Here is a 21,429-nt window from a genome sequence, read left to right on the forward strand (position 1 = left end):
CTGACGTGTACAAACAAATAAAGCATCTCCTTGAACGTATCGATATATCGGAGCGAGTTACGGCGAGATCGGCTGGCACTGAATGTGTACCACGAGGACACATTTCAGTTGTATAAACGTCGATGAAAAAACTGCGTAATTTGCTGGGATTAAAAGAAAACAATACGAGACACTATAGGTTATAAACTGTCAACAAGAATTATGCTTTTTTAAAAATTAATTTCAAGTCTTATACAGTTCCAGAGCCGAACTTAAATACGTAAGGCCTATGCGTGTCTATCAGGAAAGATGCCTTGAATTCCGACTATAAAACCACTTTAAAATAAATATTAGTCTTGGTGCTAACTGCGATGATCGATACGTCTCGTTTCATAACTGGCTACACGCTCGCTTCGTAACGGATGTCGTCATTAACAATAAAGTTTAATGAGGCGGGACAAGGCACCCCTAAGCTACAGAGGCGACGTCAGGTGACACCCCAGTGCCCGATCGATGTGGGCACGTGGCGAGGCGTCTAATTGGACGAGCTTCACGGCCCGTTGGTTCGCTGCAGCGCTATATCTCCCCCTCGTGCGTGTTCGCGCCGCATGTTTAGATTAACGTCGTCAGTGTTTGCAGCGCTTATTCGCTATTTTTCACCTGAGAACTGCTTCCTGTGTTCTATATATAGAGCCGGTCATGTGAACTTGTCTATAAGATGTTTTGATCGGGAACAGGCGCTGCCAGTAATCAGTTTGTATGGCCATCAGCCGGTCTACGCCGAAATTTCGAGACGAGCTTTAACTTTATAGCAGTTTGAAGTTAATCTCATTTAATGCTCTATTTGTCCTTTATGAAAGAACACACTCCGAAAAACATCAACGATTCTACGTTCCAAATTTGAAATTTGCTCTTTTTGACATGTTATCGTACAAAGAGACGGCTTTATCGCACATATGTTATGATTCTTGGGACGATAGTAAATATTGTTGAGCTTGAGTTGTAGAGATTAGTCTCTGAAAACAACACAAAGCCACTCGTAAGTAACATCAAGCCGGACATAAAGATTGGTGTCAGCAATTTAACCTTATTTTTTGTTCTGGCACGAGTACGAGCCACTGCGGCGGCTTTTTCGTCATATGTGTGTATCGCCAAATATATGATACTTACAATTTAGGTTAAATCTTACCACTCAACAGCCGCATTCGAGTTATACTTACTCAAGCTTTAGAAAAGACTGCATTTAGTTCACCCAAACTTAGTCGAATTAGTACTTCCCGTTTCGGCACTAGGATGCGCGTGTTGATCACGATTCGCGGCGTACATGATCAATCTTCGCGATATTTTCCATTCCAATCGCAAAGTTAGAGAGGGCAATGAGTCAATTGGATTTCACACGGTGTATTTTTAGTATATCGATAATCAGTTTGTTTTTATTCACACTCTCATATCAAAACACAGCCGTTCTATGTTTAAATACCGGCTTTAGAACATTTAAACAATACACTTTATCAAAAATACTAACTCTATATTGGTGACTCATCGATCGCGGATCGTAGGAGACATTGCCGCGATGCCTCGCAAGTCTGTGTAATTGCGTCGCCCACTCGGCCACCACGCCGCGCCGCGATGGCCGCACGAGTCGAGCCTTATGTGGACACCCACGCCGCCACCCAATCACATTTGCATCGACCGTTAGCTTCAATTACATAATCATGTCCCTTTTGAACGACATGTGACACTAATCACACAACGTTTTTTGTATGACATCAATTTTAACTGGAATATTATAGGTAGAAAAGTTATAAGGATTATTTATAAAGCTTGTCATTAATAAAAATCGATATATACGACTTATTAGTTAGGAATTATATGACTCGAAGGACCAAAAATGGTGGACTCACGTCAGTGCTTTGACGCAACTCCAAAATAGGCCGACGTTGCACGTCTGACGCGTGCTGGTCGTTAGCAATATCAATTAATAGGTAAGCGAATGGTTATTGATACATGAACTTGTCTTACTTTCTTTTTTTATCAAGATTTTCTCATAAAAATTTAATATTTTGCCACGTAAGCTGCCAATTATAAAAAAAGAATATCCACCAGAATATAAATCACCATAAAAAGGTTGGCAATTTCACAATTTTTTATCAATTAACTTTGAGACCCAGTAGGCACTTTAGCCAATCGCTGCCATTAAGAAATACAGCTCACATTATAATTGAGGGTAATAAACGGTGTGCTTTCAATCAGGCTTGATGACGGCGAATGCAATCACTGCTCATTTGTGTCCACAATCGTATAGGCCGGCTTTACACGAACAGTTCGAACAGTTGATTCATGGTTTTCGAACGTTCGATCGCGAAATATTGCTGTAAGCATATTCATTGTAGCGCTAAAAGGAATGAAAACAAGATATCAACTACAAAATATTCGCATTACAGTCAATCAATCACGTTCTATCTAAATATTCTGTAAAATAAGATAACACGCGATACTACAGCGATATAGTTTGAGCATTCATATGTACTGGCTTGAACATCAAGTTTGTTGCTCGGTGCGGTCATATAGACTTCAGCGGTTTTTATTGAAGAGTGTACTTACTAGCTGGACATGTAGCGGTCAATCTTGTATGATACCAGCTGTCCGTGTACAGTCCAGGCTGATACCAGCTTCGTGTACAACCGCCTTTACATGACTTGTGAGCATTAATGCACGACAGACCACAATCGAGGTTGAAACATTGTAATGCTAAAGCAAGTCAATTTTCTTTAATTCAAGTTTGTTTTTGCAATGATCCATTTAATGTATGTTTTATTGTATTTGAGCTTAATATTTATATTGGTCGTTTGGTTCTATTATTCTATATACAATGTGGTCAAGTGTATCACCGTACTGACTACAATGTCTTTCAATATAAATATCTTAGTCGTCTGACTTTCCAATACCTAAAATTTATGATAGAAATAGTTGAATCCGGCGTTGGATTATACTCTTCCTACACAACCTCAGTGGTTCGTGGCTGAACGGGCGGTAAATCTCGCGCTGTTTACATTAACCCAAGAACAATAAAAATAGGCCACCGGCCGGTCAAACAACCCGCGTCGAATATCGATCCGAAACTGCTGCGGCCCGCGACCGCCCCCGAATATCGAGTGACGACACCGAGCCCCGACCTCACGCTTACAAAATGGATGCTATTTGGGTATTGGATTTCGGAATGGATGAAAACTGAGCCATCATTTACTGCTGAAGGAGTATTAATTCCGAAGTTTTTGCGTTTATTTGTAACGAATATTCACATTTATAATATTAATTATTTTGGAGTGTGATGTAGGAAAATAGCTGATTTTGATGTAGTTGTAGGTTTAAGGATACAGAAAAACATGGTGAGGACACCGGATGCGTGATCAGAATTCGATTCCAATTAATATTCATTTTCCTTGAAATTAAACCACAGTTGCTTTAATAAAAGATTATTTAACCACATCAGTATACAAAATGGTACTAAAAACTTGTAGTTTTCTTAAACGATTAGGTAATTTGACTAGATATAGAACATTGGGATATTGTCAGAGTAATGAATAGAATGTGAACCAGTGCTTTGTTAATTCAAAATTATAATGTATAAACCAACACAGAGCAGACTTATCATTGGACACGCTTATCTCTTCAATCATGTATAAATAATGACTACTCTATAGACCATGAAATGGATACAGCCGTTCAGAATGAAGGTTGATAACAATTGCCCAAATTGTACAGTCGATTTGTGTGTGTTTGTTCCGTATGAACGATAAACGCGTAAAGGACACTTAACGAGGCGAGTCCGGAGGTGATGTCATGCGCTGACGAGCGATGAGTGATGAGCCTATCGACATTCCGCGTGCGGCCGGCCTAACCTTGTATGATGATGGAATATTTTCCCTCACAACCACCGCGTGCAAGGAGAATGAATGTCTTATTGAACTAGGTAGAGTTCGGCTGTTTGTTCAAGTCCTGTGTTTGTCTCTCAACTAAGGCAATTAAAAACAAGTTCTTGTTTCTGTCTACCCCGGCAATATATACATATAATTTATATATCTATGTTGCATTATATTATTAAAGTGGGTGTAAAAACTCTGGGTCAATGCGCCTGCAATGTCATCGGTTTGTTTTGTCTATACTTAGCGCGCTCGTGTCATCAGCTAGTTAGGTGTGCTATGCATGTATCTGTCATGGCGTCTCTCAAAATCATCAAGTATTTGTGAGGATTTTTATTAATAAATTTAATTTACAATGCAATTAGTTAGAGCATTGTCTTTTTGAAGAAACAAAATAGATTTGCTAAGTTTTAATCCTCAAGTCAGCATTTGAAATTATATCGGGCATTTCAAGTGTACTTAGAAAAATTACCAGTAATAGTAGTCTATCAATTGATTGATTTTCTTAATTCGCCATCAAGTAAAAAATATTTTAGCGAAGAGTTCTTTGGTAATGGTCCCTTCATTATCTTGTTCGTTGTCAAAATATCCCTCAAAGGAAGTCAAACGTCGCCAAAAGTGTTCCAGTTTCTTCAATGAACAAATTGTTCAACGACGGATGTCTGCAATATGTCACTAGTTGATCAGGATGCGGGTGACAATCTACTGCATAACACGTACGAGGAGTAGTGGACCTTATTGTTGTGTCATTAAGTTCATTGCTTTGCTAAGTAATAGGCTGTTGACTCATCTGTATATCATTCCATGTAAGTTTTTTTTTTCTTGTGAATACGGTGAAGGGACTGCACTGGAAGTACAGGCAGGTCTGAATAGAGTATAATTGATACAACTGGGACATTTACGGTGTTGATCATTAGAATTATGTAGGCCTGTTTTAGAGGAACATGTACTGATTTCATACATTATTTGTCATGTTATTTTCAATCCAATTATTACATTATTTTTCCTTTTTCCTTATATTATAACAAAACAACAACCGCAAAGTAATTAGTACATGTTTAAAACCATAAAAGTTGTTTTGTTATGTAACTGGTATGTATGCATACATATGTGTTACATTAATATTAATTGAAGGAGCAAGGTTATAAACTCAGTGATATTATTTACTTACACCATGAGAACTTCATGTAGGTACTTACAAAGATATTTACATTACTAATATGTACCTTGACCGTAATTTTGCATTAGATTATGTTTTTAAATTAACAAATAATTCTTATATAACTTGGTCATTATGAATTAATAACTGTTATAGAATATAACACTTCGTGCTTCTCATTTGTTGGCTTTATAATAACCAATATTGAAACATAATTCTGTACAATAGTCATATTTTATTATCTATCCTCTACACTCTCACATGCAATTTCACAATTGTGGATTTTCGTTGAACGTTGATCATCAGTTGGCATCAAACATTACTCATTTTCCCATCAAAAAACCACATTCGCAAACAGCCGTCCATTAGTGAAGTATAAGAAGTACGTCGGCCCTGATGTGAAGGAATGCTCTCCCGATGTCTGCGCAGTGTCTCGCGCTGGCATCTGATACAAACGACCCGAGATTCGTAACTGATGGGGTTCGGAACGCGCGACGACGTTTACCGACATGAAATCAGAGAGTAAGAATGTGGAGTCATAAAACTGGTTTTTTGGTCTGGATTTACGTATTATGATTTACGGCTTAGCCCGTTTTTGTGGATTTGATGCGTGCTAGAATGAGACGGTTATTCTTGGCGGCTGACTTGGAGAAGCACTTTTGTTGTTGCGTTTGCATCGTGAAGCAACGCTGTGGAATGCTTAAAAACGTCTCTTATATTTGCTATAAGAGAATGGGTTGATAGGAATTCGTAAACTGTATCAGTACCGCCTCTAAATATCTATTCGGTTTCCATATAATCAATAATATGAACAGGAAATACCAATAAGGTGAAAGCAACATAATTTATCTTATGCAATGCGAAAGTTTGTGAAGATGTTTGGTTATTTGTTGAAAGTAAACTCAGAAACAGCTAAACGAATGTAGATAAAAAAGTCATTTTTATTTTTAATTACCTATTATCATAGCTCGCGTATCGACGCCTCAAGCTGTCATACTATTCGACCTCATTAATGCCAGTAATTCTGTCTAGACATGGAAGTACTGCGGTTGCGGGCGACGCCGCGGTGTAACATTAGCTTGTATGGTATAGTTTTTGCGTTGGTAGGAAGTTGCGGTTATGTCGCGCACACCGCACTCGCCGATACGGAAAATTATACTTATACGGCTAAATAAATATCGGCTTTAGATGATTTTACAGAAAGTCATGGCTTCATTTGAAATGGATCACTCCACGAACAAGAACAGTAAAGTTGACCCATTTATGCTGAGAAAATCGGATACAAATTACTCTTACTTTCGGAGATTTGGTCTAATTTAGGCAACTGTGGTGATTCACAAAATGACGCGGCAAGATTGAAGCTCTCATTTAATTTAATTGTCCCTCGCAAACTAACACAGAAATGTTGAAACGAAAATAATTTACCCGCTACTACGCGAGCTATTAATATACTATTAGGTGAGGCGGAAAACGAATTATTACACACAATAAAGTGCCACTTGAGTGAATAAATTTAATATAAACAAGCCGGAGCGTCGTACAAGCGCCCTTCTGTTTTGGTAGGTCGCCAAACTACACCGACAGATGGTGGATGTACCTGGGAATCGTGAGGGAAATACTTGGGAATATCCCGAGGGAAAACACGAAGTGAATAGTTATCCTGCTGAGTTATAACCCGTAGTCCGTTTTGCAGATATGTAATTATTTGAACGAGAAATCACGTCATTAATTAAAAAACCATGACCGTGACGTGAAATTGATATTAATGGTCTCGTGTGTTCAAAATCTCTCGAGACTATTGTAGTAGTAGATAGTAGTACATATACAAATTTGCTTACATACGCGACTCAGGAGACAGTGGCCGTGTAAAACATTTCCGCCAAGTGCTTTCACATAAAAAGCAAGCATCGAACGCCCCCTGAACGAACTCGCTCTCCTGAATGCACGCTAATGATTGACGAGCGCATCTCGCCGCCCCCTCGCGCATTGTGCGAATGCGTGACCCAGTGCGGCTGCGGTCGGCCGCCTGTCGCACTCCTCTCTGCCCTTTGCGTGTTGAATCAGACGCCGATATAGCCCGCGCAGCCCGGTACCCTCCGTACTTCTGTAGCTAATCTAATTGGGGATTTACTTTGTTGCTGTAGACTTTATTGACGGAAGCCCGTGCGCACATTTGGAACGACATCGTTTTTTTTTTTTTTTTTAATATAAATGTTCCGCGTTTAAATTAGTTGCTTAGGTAATGTCTGCTTGTTAGTTTGCAAATATATATCAATATTAACTTAAAATGTAATTTGTAAGAATCAGAACTGTTGTTTCTTCATAAGTCTGTCATAAGTACACAAGCGAAGCAAAAACATTTTTAAAATGTAAGCAATTTTAAACAGATAATGCAATTTGCAATTGGACGAATTGTATGCATCGCCCAAGACATATGGACCGTAAATAAGCGTCAATAACATTCAATTCAAATGACTAATCACATCAAAAATGCATCACTGATTCACTTGTTGAACGCGCGCGACATTTGCAAAGTTATAATACTTTGCAGGTGGTCGCAGACAAGTGGTACTAACGGCGCAGTAAACTGTTGTAATAGGTGATGGTACACAAATCAGCTCGCGATTGTGTTGACACGCCGCGTAACCACTCTGTGCTGGAGCCGGCTTAATAAATGAATTTGCATATATTGAACTGGCGCGGTGCCAGCGCGTTTGTCGCCAATACGAATGGTCGGACGCGCCGCCCGCGACGCACGCTTATGTGCACAGTTTATACCGTACTACAATTGTTTTTTAAATACACTTTAAAATTTCGATGTTTTCGGATTGGTTTAAACGTTTATATTACAGCTTAAAAGGCTTAAATGTGTAAAGATGGAAAACGTAGTACCTGTAATCTGAAGTTTTAATTGGTGTTGCTACTGCTTAGTGTATGTTGTACTATTGGACGTGATTTCCTTGTACCTCATGCAGTGAATTAATTTAATATTAAGGTTTCTTATTTTTTTCTAATTGTTATATCGTTTGAGAGTTAGCACTGAAGCGGTTACTGCCCGCATGCTCACGAGCGCAGTAATTTTTATTAATTTGTTTTCAGTCTGCAAACGTTAAGTGTAGTAAATGTTCAGTTGTGAAAGTATTGTGGAAACACGGAATGTTTCTTAAATTGCTACAAGTTTCGCCAGCGGTTTCCTCAGCGTGTCGCGGTCTGATCTCCAGTCTGGCTTGTTCTATTGTTACACTTCCCACTCGGCTTGTAATTGTGGTAGATTGCTCAACGCCAGCGATATAATTGCACCACGTGCCGGCATTGTGATTGCGATCTTAATTCTTCACTTTTGCTTCTCGATGGATGTACAATTAATTGAAACGATCTGTCGATCTGTCTTTTGCTAGTTATTCTGTCTATGTTAGTTATTTTGAGATAGTTTATACCCAACTATGTTCCCGTAAAAATTACAATGGTTTAATTGCGAAAAGATAGGAGGTAGTTCGACCATCGTATCTTAAATAATGGAATGTATTTAACGCTATCATATATGAATAATTATTTTGATTCTCTAAACATGTTAAGATATCCGAGTTATATTTTTGTCTAAGAATGATTAAGACTCCTGATTGCGGTGCGTTGTCTATCCACCCACGACGTATTGCGTGGGTGTGGATAACAGATAATTTCATTACAAGAATATGAAAATATATTAATTATGATATCAGCTATGTATGTTCTCATCACCGATCTGTATAAATGCCATAGAAATGAATTCATTGCATTTTGGTATCACATGCCATTGAAACTCCAAATACAGAATTACCGTTTTGTGTTGTTAAATGCTACAAATATAAAAATATCCTCCTTCAATAGGCTATGGTGATTACGTAATACATACCATCAAATGACAAATGGTTAGCTTACCTCATGCATTATAAAATACGTTTTTATTCTGAGTAAGTAGATTGTTATAATTAGCCTCGAGTGACTAAAATCTGTTCATACTTTTTTCTATCTAATATCGAATCCGCAGTCTACATTAACAGTCATTGCACGATAGATATGGCGGGTGCTAGGTTAGTGCTATATTTGGATTTCCGTCCAATTATTAATCCCGTGCTAGAGTACTAATTGCATATAAAAGTTTAGGCAATATAGTTACATGATTAGTGACGGATTTTAAATATCTGTAGCAGAATGAAGATACCAACCACATGTGATAGGTTATACGTCTGATGATGCTGAAATGGGCGCGGTCCATTAAGAGACGAACGGGCGCGAGTTCAATTTTCGCACCGAAAGTCTTACGAATATCGCATTGCATCTTTCAATCGGATGTCTTTCATGAAACTTAGAAATTCAAGGCATTTGTAAGGGCAAAATCGTCCATGCGTCAATAATGTAAACTCATTTCGTCCGTCGTTCAAACGCCGCGTAGTTTCGTTTCTTAATTAGTGTATGTTTTTGCTTGTCCGCCGTCGGGGCGGGGCGGTGATCTATTGCCAATCGTCGGCTTATAAGGAATGTAGGAACGTCGCCGATTGACGGCCGGCGGCCCACTGACTCACGCTCCGTCCTTGTCAACGTTTGTAAGGTTTCGACGGATCTATCGATCGCGTCACTGGGTTTTTATGTGGTGTACACTACGCCTATAAATTATATCGGTGAAGGTAATTTGTCTCTGGTATTTAGTGGAAGATAGATGTGTTTAAATTGTATTGTTGATTTAGTTACTGGTATTAAAAAGTTAACGATTTTCTTCTTGGGAAGAAGGTCGGCAAATTTGTAAGTAAATGTGCTGTTTGCCGAGCTTAATTTCGTTGAAACAAGTCGTGTTTTGGAATTATAAAACTGGCTGACTGAGGATCGCACCATGGACCCTTTCCCTTTTCCTATAAGATCCTGACTACATACTGTGTCATTTGTAGCGTTCAACATTTTGTTAAGTAATCAAACTACTATAGTTTTAGTTTACCCACTGAATTTTGAATCTCTCTTTCCGTTATATTATGAATAAGTCATTGTTATTGAATATTTTACGATTTCCCAATGTGAGTCATTTTACACTGAATTATCGTATCGCAACATAAATTCTCGATAGCGGTTGTCAGCGGGCTTCACGATAACTACGGGTTTTATAATCCTTTGGCGAAAGATAATCAATTTCAGTAGGTAGGTATGTTTCCAAGTAAATCATGATTAGATATTTTATTAGAATCTAAACTAAGTTTTAAGAATTGAAAGGAAAATTGCCGAAATGTGACACGACATTACGATTGTAGGCAAGTTTAATGTTTTCGTATTACATTGCCGTTCTGAAATTTTGTTTTCGTATTTACATCTCAATTCTCGGCATAACCACTGAAAACGAAAGCGATGTCACTTGAATCTCACACGCTTTCGGTAACAAGAGTGGGCGATCACCCAGGCGTCTCATCCTACACATGGTCTGTTAAAAGTCTAGAATAATGCGAGCCCGCTGCAAGACAATGGGAGCGTGAGTTCACCGTCGCGTTTAGCACGCTAGCAGCTAGCACGCCGCGTGGGTGCGACTTGTTTACGCTGAGCACGCCAGCCCACAGCGGCGGTGTAGTCACGGTGTGCTGCTGTGATTGCTTAGACATATATTTTATTGTAGTTAGGTAAATGAGCTTGTGGGTCTTTAGATGGTAAGTGTCTACTATACATCCGCCATGGTTTAGGAGCTATGTATCCGCACCAAGCAGATGTTTGCTATATGTTTAATTATCCACGATCTTGGTGATGATGGCATAAATTTATTACAGTTTCAGCTTCTAACAACATTACTTCTCCTGTTTAGATGCTAAGTCTTTCACCTACCACACTAGTCTAATACGAGTTGGTGATTCGACTCTGCGACAGTGACCAGTCAGTTATAAAAATGTGTACACAAGATTGGGTTAAGTCTTGAAGATACGTGTATTTTTATCGACCTCGTTTTCTCTTGAGCAACGACAGAACAAATATAGGCATCAATTAAAACAATCAACTAAATAGGTAATACGCTCGCAAAATTTCAATGAGAAATGCTCGTTAACAATTGTAGTCTGTCATCGCTGTCATACGATACCTTCATTAAAACAAAAAAATAGGTGTAAAACGATCTCATCAAATCCACTTCAATTAAAAACACGCACACTGCGTCCTGAGTTGTTATTAAAGCGTGTAAGCGTGTGTTTGTGTTGGTCGGTTGTGCCAACTGCCAACTGAACAGCTATCGTGTATTGCTCGTATGCTTCGTTGCTGGCTGCTGAAGATTTCTACAGACACGAAAAAAAAAACCTATATAATGTATTGTCCTAGCTGGGACAAGCGTTTGGGAAAATTCTCTACAACGCGACGCCTGGCTTATCTACGCATCCGATCAATGCTTCTTCCGAGCTCAGCTTGCTGAGCCGTGCCAATGAACCGCAAGTAAATTTTCAGCTGACCAAAGGAGTTTTTGTGCCTTTGGTATGTTCGATTCTCGTCTCTGGGAAATGAGGCTTTAAGCAGGCGTAGACTACTGATATGTCTACAAACATTGCGCACCCGTTATCAGTTTCAAATGTTGCGTTTTTAGTGGTCTAGTGCACTCGAAAATATTGCGTTACATTATCCCTTCTTTCCATCATGCAGTGGGGTAATAAACACTAAACACACGACAATAACACAAGAAGTAATATTTTATTGTGGCAAGCCGCAATAATATCTGAAAATAGTATACGAAAGCTGCAATAAAACGCTTGTAGAAATAAAATGGCTATAAATAACAAAAGTTGATCACGATCAGCATCCCACTGATTATTCTAAATTCCTTTTGAGTGCTCTCGCGTGTTCGTGCGGGCTTTGCATTTGGCAACACACCGTCGGCTAATGTTGCCAGATCTGTATTTCTGAATTCGGAACTAGATTTAAAAAATGTGATATTCTGTGTCTCCAGAAATTGCAGTTCTTCCGCCGCTAACTTATCGTTAAATGAGTAATTCGTAGCTTATAATAAAATTGACACACCGATATTTCCCTCATGCAAAGATCTGGTTTTCCCCGCGGAGAGTTCTGAAAATCGATCCATCACGCTCGAACCGGCACATCTGGCAACACTAGCGGCGACCCCGCCCTCCACCCGGCTCTCTGACACCATTAGTTGCCATTAGTTAGGCTAAAAGCGCCTGATGCATTATCAACTACGCATCGAATACATAGAGATACGGTTTTGCATCTGCAATTCTATTTAACGAACGGCATAATGACAGCAATCACGCTCGCCGATCAAAAGGAAGCGGTGAGTCAGCCGATCGTTCGTTCAATACAAAGGGATCATTATAAAGATGCGTCGATGATGTGTTTATATTGTACATAAGTTGGATAGTGTAGTCGATACTCGGAATGCGATGTGAACCATGCAAAAAACAATAAACAGTTAAATGGCTGCGGTCGGTCGCTCGGGCCCGACCCGTCCCGCGCCGCTCCCTTCGTCCCGCCTACGGCCCGCCGCCCGAGAGGGTTCAAGGCGAAAGACAACCATTGTTGCTCCCACACTTCGTTTGCAGTGTATACTTCACTCGTTCGCGTTTTTATTCCTATTTATGTATGAAAATGGCGTAGGATATCGAAAATAAAGCGTTTGGAACGCCAAAAATAACTTGTTAATAAACATGGAAGTTAGCAACTGCTTGCAAAACGATAACATCAACGTTTAATGATCCATGACATCATTGATGCTATCATGACTAGGATTGGTCATTCTTGACGCGTTCGGCGCATGGCGAACAAACCGTTGGAAATAAAACATAACGGCCGGTGCCAGGGGCACCGAGTAAGCAGTTCAAATACAATTTACTTCACATTTTGCATTTCATGCTGTGCTGCCCGTTGACAGTGTTTTGGATTAGAAAATGTTTGTTTTTTACTAATATTTGTCCCGAGTCTGGAATAGTACCAAGAGTTGTCGAAGTCCGTAATGTCTCCTGCGGGGGCTGCATGCGCGCGCACACCACGGGCTCTAACGTGAGTGGAAACGAAACATCTGAATCGAGTCGCCGTTTGAAGAAATCTCTAAACAGATTTCGCCTTATTGAACTTAGTAATGGAAGATCAAAAACCATAATACCTTATCATTTACTTTGGTGAAACTCGTAACGAATTAGCGTACGTTAATCAACGCCAAGCCAGATAACAAAGACAATTAATCGTACAACGGCGGCGTCCAGGTGTGATCCAGTTCCCGAGCGTATGCCGAGTGCATTGTGAAGAGCGAGCGCGCCATCGGTATAAATAGCCCGCGCACCACCTCGGAAAGGTTAAGCCCAGAATTAGACGGCCAAACTTAACTCGAACTTATTTTTGCAACTCTCCCCCGCCGCCGCGCACCGCCCGCTACCCGCCGCGGCCGTGCGTTAACCTGCCGCGATGTGGCCCGAGATTGAACAAATGTGGGTAATATTGGATATTATGTCCAGATTCCTCCCAAAATTGCATTATTGTGGTAAACTCACTAGTCTAAAATCTATAGTTTTACATAACCGCCTGATGTTTAAATGGTCTTTGGGAAGACGGCTCCTGAGGCCTGAACATATAGTAAATGTTCTGATATAATTCCGTATATTATCGAGACATCTAATGTCTATGTAATCGAAATTATCTCTGTCCTTCACTAGATATGCTAAACTATCGCGTGTAATATACCAATAAATGTTACAAAAACATATAATCATCACTACTCATCACAATGAAGGCCATGTTAATTGCTTAGTCATGAAGTGTAACTGTTACCTGATGACATAATGCAATGCTAATTGCATTTAGATGCTGAGTAATAAAATAGAAGTAAGTTTAATGAGTTCATAAATAAACAATCTAAATTAATAGGAAAAATTAACGTGAACCCATTTTGCTACACACCAAATTTTACAGAATTCTAGAGACAACTAAGACCAGATGCTCCAACCCAGCCAATAATAGATTACACATTTACTTTTGGTTTGAAACAAACATAATTAACTTTTAATTACTTTAAAAATGACTTTATAATCACACCTCATTATTAATACATTAGAAAAATATCGATTTTGACGTCAATAACCCAATCCGAGTTGCGAGATATTAAATCCATCAAAGACCAGAGTAGATAGCACAGAGTTGTCCATTCCTGTTGCCATGCACCTTTGTGCAAATCAGGCCATTAAAGCCACTTTCAGTTATAATAAGATAGTGGATGAGCACTATATTTCGCAATACTCATCTATTGGTGTATTTCTATTTAGTTGTGTTTACTGCGGCGCTTGTTAAATGAGCTATACTTGCCCATCATTTCGAGTGCTCGAATTTCTTTTCCGAATTCAATTTAATATTTATTTGCGCAATAAACTTTCGGACGTTTTGATGCGTATAACCGCGGGTTAGTGAAATTGCCGTATAAATTATTCTGTTTCCGGTATTAACGCATCCGCTCGGCGGAGGCAGTGGTAACGTTTCGGCTTTGCTGTACACTCCGTGAATTATTAATACAACACGTCAATTATTTATGGCCTTACTATGAATCAATATTTATGTTTATTTTATTTGTATTGTGTAAATATTATGACATAGTCGCATTGGATTGGATATCGTGTTGTTAATAATTTCTATATCTGCTCATGAATAACATGTAGTGTATAATGACTACTGTGATGTCGATGAAGTCTAGGGTACGATATCAGATAATGAAGATTTGTGTGTGTGTTGTTTGTTGTGTTTGGGGTGCGAGTTCCTCCCAAAAACCAAACTTATCTGGTATATACAATAATTTGGCGAAGCACAATATAATAATATGTAATGCATCAAGAAATTTACACATAATACAGAATTCTTTATCGGCCAGTGTTTAACTGCGGCGATATATTTATCATCGCTCGAGTATATTGTAAACACTAAAATATTCCGCAAATGTGTGGAAGCGGTTTGTTGATAAATAACAGCGTGTCACCTCCGTGTTGTGAGTGAGCGTGGGACGGTTGTCAGTTGCTTTTAATGTCACGATTTCTCTATTGCGGGTAGAAATAATGATTGATTATCTTTTATTATTCTGAAATTCCAAAATTCTGTCGTTATCGATGTTTTCCTCTATTGATCAATAATATCGTTTAGATAGTTTTAAGTCACATAGTGTGTTTCTTTCTTTCTAAATTTCTAACTCTCTACGTATCGGTGTCGAAGGGAAATCTCGCTTGCATAGATTTCCAATTAGTTTGCATTCGAATCGCTTGCTTATATTTAAGTGGTGATTATGTTTGGACACGGTTAATTAACATTTTAACGTTATGGCTGGTGCGCGGGTACCTGATTAGATAGTGGTTAGTGGCTGGTATTGGCGAATTGTCTTGCAGGAGTACCCAAGATTCATCCAGGCAGACAAACCGACGATTTGTCGATTTTTTAACATCTCTAGTCGTAGGTAGTTATATACATATTTTCTGAGTGAGTTTACCCATCAGCTGCAGTAATGTGTAGTTAGCCGAAATCACGAGTCGCGATAAATACCAAGTGCTACGACAAAAGATAGAATTGTTTCACAAACACACACTAAATAGTAAAGATAAATGTTAATATATACAAAGATAACTGCGCCGAAAATTAAGCCGTTTACAAATTTTACGCACTTGAAAATGAAAAGCGAGGTCTAGGGGCCGCGTATTTTGGCTATAAAAAGGAGAAATTACCACTTCAGTCCCATTTAAAAATAACTATTTCTTTTAATCCAAAAAACATGATTTTCGTTAATTAACTTCTATTGACAATGGATTCAAAAGAGATCTTTTCATTAATAAACTCTACTATCAATGGATTCAAAAGTTTACAAGAAGAGCTTCCACCTACCCCCTTGAATACGTGCGCGTGGTTATAAATAAAAAGTCGTGGCCAGAGTACATGCCGTATTTCTCAGAACACCGTAAACATGGTTGTACTGTGAAAGATCAAGCCGCCCGCGTATTTTATGGCTGTATTAATGTGCGCATTGTAGGCGCGTCTATCGCCGTGGTTTATACCTCGTAAAAGTATTTCACTGACAGGTGGGAGGTTTCCATCATGTCTGGGGTCGTTATGTAGAAAATCTAAAGATATACTTCTAAGAGAATTTTCAACGCCGATCATTATTATCAGTTACAATAACGATACAATTATTGTAAATGTACTTGGTTTAAGGGCGCAGGTTCGTTTTCGTGATACCATCTATTTTCAAAGCATAAATATGTGTGAAGACTTCTGAGCGTTTAATTACCACGGAGAAACATTTTATATTATAATCCTATGAAAAAACTAAAATCATTTTATGAGTGTACTAAAACAAGTGTCCAAGATCATTTCATCCGGGTATTTTGACAGCGTTTTCCGGCGCCAGTAATATGGTAGGCCTAATTACGTATGAATTTGGCACTAACCCCGACGTAGCCGCACGTGTTTGCAAAAACCCGTGAAGTGCAGGGTTTTATTTAAAATGTCCCGCTCTAGATATCTCTACCAATCACCATGGATCTTCTATAACAAATTTGTAACAGATGATGATTAAATGGGTTACCAAAAAAATAAATTTGTTTTGATTAATATAAATTGTTGATGTTTCTTTTACGCGAAATGAAAGCCGATTAATTTTGAAGTTCGTAGTATTGATAAATTTAATTCGGTGATTCATTTATTTGGAGCAAATTTACTTCGGTAGATTTACAATGGTAAAGCAATAGGAATCTATATGATCGAAAGATAAGACCATGAAACAACAAAACTGGTGTCAAAGAATGACATGGCTGTTCAATTCGTCACTAATGGTTTCGTAATGTTACATTTCAGGCAACGGCACGATAGACTTCCCCGAGTTCCTCACGATGATGGCGCGCAAGATGAAGGACACCGACAGCGAGGAGGAGATCCGCGAGGCGTTCCGTGTGTTCGACAAGGACGGCAACGGATTCATATCGGCTGCCGAGCTGCGCCACGTGATGACCAACCTCGGCGAGAAGCTCACCGACGAGGAGGTCGACGAGATGATCCGCGAGGCGGACATCGACGGCGACGGTCAGGTCAATTACGAGGGTGAGTACACATAGCTTGATCGTGTGGTTTGCGTGTTGCATATGTAGTTAGAGCAAAACGAACTGCGGAAAGCGGACGATTGCGATTGGTCGGATTAGCCGCTGCGTAGACAATCGTGGGTCGAAATAACGGAGACTATTCCATAATCAAAAGGAAGCATTTTATAAAGCTGCAGATAGATCATTTGAGCAGGTTCAGTTTATCTCGAGTCTGCTACAGTCTCAAGGAGCTGCTGGTCGAAAGACACAGCTGTTAAATCCGCTCCAGCGTGACAATCAATTTGTGTAGTTGTTCCGAAAGACGCAACTTGGTAGCAGATTTTTATCAAGTCACTAGAATAGAGGTCGTATGCCGCATCGGATGCGCTGCACACAACTTGCCGCGCGTAAAGCAGCGACGACTAGTCGCGCGGCGGCCGCGTGCGCGCGTTCGTTTTGCTCCACTTACACGCGTTTGGAAAGGCGCCATTATTGCACCGGGCCCTGCTTTCTTCGAGCGTGTTTCGCCAAACGCTCATTCAGGTTTATTGCTGCATGTTTCCCTTCGGGCGACACTAGGTAACCCGTTTCTTCAGGTGAAATTATACGCAAGCCGCGCACTTACAATGTTCGAATGAGTGAACCACGCTCGAAGATGCAGACCTGTTATACATTTTGGAATCGAAACTGCTGACTGTTTATCAATCGTACAAGTAACTACGCTCACTTAACACTCAGCGCTGACTCGAAACCAAAACGTATGTTTTTGGTGAAGGAAATGTGACTCTTTGGAGCGCACAGTTTTTAATGTAATTGATGTTTAGTACTTTGTGTGTGCAACAAAGATTCACATTAGAGTACTGTGATATGCCAACGCGTAGACGTGGATACACACATAATGTAACACTTTACCACCCTCGTTCGTATATGTGAATAATAGTGCGCCGGTGACCGGCGGCACACACGCCCAGCATGGCTAGTGCCCACCTCCACACTAACACACTCTCACAATAACAGAGTCACGATGAATATGTTCCTCGTTAAAGTCTCACACTGTAACAGCACGCGGGTTTACGCAGACTTGATTTACAAACACAATCACGTGATGAAAGCGAACGGTTGATTAATATGTTAGCGATTATAAAGTTGTTAGTCGGTGGCGTGTGTACTGTACTGTGTAGTGTAGTCCGGGCCCGCCGTGCGCCGCCGTGCATGGAATGCGTCAGGCGCCAGGTGTGTGTACAGAGTCATGCGACCGAGCGTTCTCTCTCTTGCAGACTTCCATGCACTCGCCCAAATCATATTCGCTCGCGGCGACGGCAGCCGTTAGCGCACGGCCCGCCGGCACGCTTGTGATAGTAGTACAGTTACTAACCGTGAGAAAAGACTCTGCGATAACGCTGTGATCTCGAAACCGTTTCCCCTAGTAGTGTGTAGCGGACAGCGGCCCGGCGGCGCGCGTGTTCGGACCATAGGTATTACCCTGTGTTAATCTGAATGGTTTGCTGCTCGTCATTAACCGCTCCCTCACACTCTCGTTGGGTCTCACACTGTCTGTCGAACGTGCATCTGTCTAACTCAGCGCCGCCGTCGCGGATCGGCTGCAATTTTGCGCCAATATAACGACAAAATTACAATCGTCCGCTGCACGGAGAGAGCGTTCAGTACTTTCTTGTTGATTGGTGCATGTGTCTAATGTTTGTATAGAAGTTTTTCTAATCGGAAATACCACCTGGCGATCGCGTCGGGCGCGACGAGCAGCAACGTGTACATCAGAGGGTGGTATTTCGCACGCTCCCCGTAGTGGCATGGCGGTGGGACGCGGCCGCGGGCGGTCGCACGGCTGCCGCAGTGGTGACGCAGCGGTACCGCAGCGGTGCGGCCGCCCCGCGCCGCCGTCGCACTAATTCTAGTTGGTCCGTGTCTGATAGCGGTTCCGTCTTTATTAGTGCATCTCTTTTTCTGTCGGTCACTTGGTTGTTTTAATATTCTCTGTGTTAACATTACGTTGTGCTAGCGGTGCTCGCCGCTGCGTCCTGGCCTCACTAATGTTGTGTTCTTTTTGTTTTCAGAATTTGTCACCATGATGACGTCGAAGTGAGCCGCCGGCTAGTGTGTGTGTAAAAAGCAGAGAATTTAAATATACATTTTGTTTCATGACACACAATATTACCATCGTATTGGACCTGCATTTCTCTAGTGTTTGCGATATAAATTAATATTGTCATCGTTTCAGTTTAACGTGTAAGGCGCGGCGCGGCCCGCCTCCGCCTCCTCTTTTTATTTAGGTTTAAAGTATTCCGTTAATTTTACTATGTAAGAAAAGTTTTAACTGTAGCGGTACAAAGGGAAACGAATAGGTGTGCGTCGCAATGTGATGGTATAAGTCTCGGGTTCGTGTCGGCTCATAATTTATAATATAATATGTGTATATTTCTAGCGGGCGGGGTCCGGCCCGGTCCGCGCCGGTCCGGCCCGGTCCGGTCTGTATAATTACTCGTATGTATGTGTGCGTGCGTGCCTCTGTTTGCGTCGCGCCCTAGTGTATGCGGTGCTAGCGTCCGCACCTTTCCGATACATTTTAATGTAAATTTTTTTCAAGTATGAGATATTTATAAAGTACGTGAGGAAATAAAATTTGAAAATCCAAAAAAATGCAGCGTGCCGTGTGTCGGTGCCGTGTCGTGTCCGGCGCGGCGCCGTGCCGTGTCCGTGTCCGCGCGGCACGCGAACGCCTCTACTGACTACTCCCTGTACATTGATCATAATAAATGTTTAAATGTTAACTAACTCAGTAAACGAATAAATTAGATTTATCGGTACTGCATTAATTGTATGTGTAAATGACTTGATAAAATATTATATTTCTATTGTTGGTGAAACTAATTCTATCGAAATGGTAAAGTAATCCGCTCTGTTATTCTCTTACCACGTTTGATTCATTCTGTTATTAAATTTTACAAAAGACATACTGAAAATAAATGTTTCTTCATTTTTAGGTCAATAATCATCGGTGTTTCATTTAGCGCCCGTTGTGTTGTCACCCTGTGTCGTGTTGGTTCGCTCCCGCCCTAGTCCTTAGTCTTTGCCCCGCATCGTCACCCCCTCCCACTCCATTCGTATCGCATTGCCACCCTACCCTTCGTCTATCGGATAAGTTATTTTATTTTATTGTATTTTAAGGATATTTGATTTATTTGTAAAAAATAATTATACGTCGCAAAACCATGTTTTATTATCGATATGATTATCCAAACACATTACCTGTCCAAACACTAACTACTGGCAACGTTTTAAATTTTTAGTTTTTTTATTCATGTATTTCAAAGTTTAAGGCGATACCTCAAGGTCCATTTTCATACATTTTGTTTCGGCTTTAATCTGGGTAACTAAACAAGCATTGGCAAGTAAAGAATTTAAATTCACGTCTAGTTAGTGATTAGTTCTCGCAGTTGAAAGAAAAATGTAAAAATAATTAATAATCATGGATATTTCGGCCTTTAAAATTTAATATGACGAAATTTTAAAGGCAGAAATATCCATGATTATTAATTATTTTTACGTTTTTCTTTCAACTGCGAGAACTAATCACTAACTAGACGTGAATTTAAATTCTTTACTTGCCAATACTTGTTTAGTTACCCAGATTAAAGGTGAAACAAAATGTATGAAAATGGACCTTGAGGTATCGCCTTAAATACTATTTAATAAACAGTACCATATAAATTGAGGTAAATTATTATAGGGTAATAATGGCCTACATAAAACAGTAACGCAAGAATTTGGTTTTCCACATGCAAAATGATGCTACAATAAAACTATAAATGTAACTAAAACGAGAATGTTGCCAGAATATTAATTCAATTTATACCTATATAGTAGTTTTGTTTACGATTGAATGACGGGACGATCTCGTTCACTTGATAGTAAGCATTACTATTGCCCGAAAACATTTTTGATTCCTTTCAGAGGCATAAATGACAAAGCTCTATATGATACTACACTGCGTTCATCCTCGTGATAGTATCAAATCTTAATTACATAGTCTAGCAGACATTAGCGTAATAGCCTTTCTAAAATAAGTGCTTATTATATAAGTGGTCCATAAACACCTAGCGAAAGCAATGGTGGTGTCTTATCGGCAAACTTATAAAACTGTTCGCTCTGAAGTTAGGGTCAAACGGCGACCATGTCCGCAGAGTATGCAACTTCAGAGCTAACTAGAAATAACAACACCTAGACATTCCATAGGTATATACCGAGGCGGACTCGCATACTAGAATACTAAGTAGCTGGTTGGACATTTAAATTACATTTTTCCTTAACT

General features: G+C 40.0%; 1 protein-coding gene across 3 annotated transcripts in view; it reads left to right on the plus strand.

The window, feature by feature from the left end:
* Positions 1-20,112, plus strand: part of LOC115441335 (calmodulin) — a 36,610-nt gene extending 16,498 nt beyond the window's left edge. For all 3 annotated transcript variants that reach the window (XM_030166099.2, XM_030166091.2, XM_030166107.1), the window contains exons 3-4: positions 16,882-17,124; positions 19,175-20,112. In XM_030166099.2, coding sequence (XP_030021959.1) covers positions 16,882-17,124; positions 19,175-19,203 — 272 coding nt within the window. In that variant the 3' untranslated portion in view covers positions 19,204-20,112. The remainder of the gene's footprint in view (positions 1-16,881; positions 17,125-19,174) is intronic.
* The last annotated feature ends 1,317 nt before the right edge of the window (positions 20,113-21,429 follow it).

The sequence above is a fragment of the Manduca sexta genome, chromosome 19, assembly GCF_014839805.1.
Source record: "Manduca sexta isolate Smith_Timp_Sample1 chromosome 19, JHU_Msex_v1.0, whole genome shotgun sequence".
Classification (NCBI taxonomy): Eukaryota; Metazoa; Arthropoda; class Insecta; order Lepidoptera; family Sphingidae; genus Manduca; species Manduca sexta.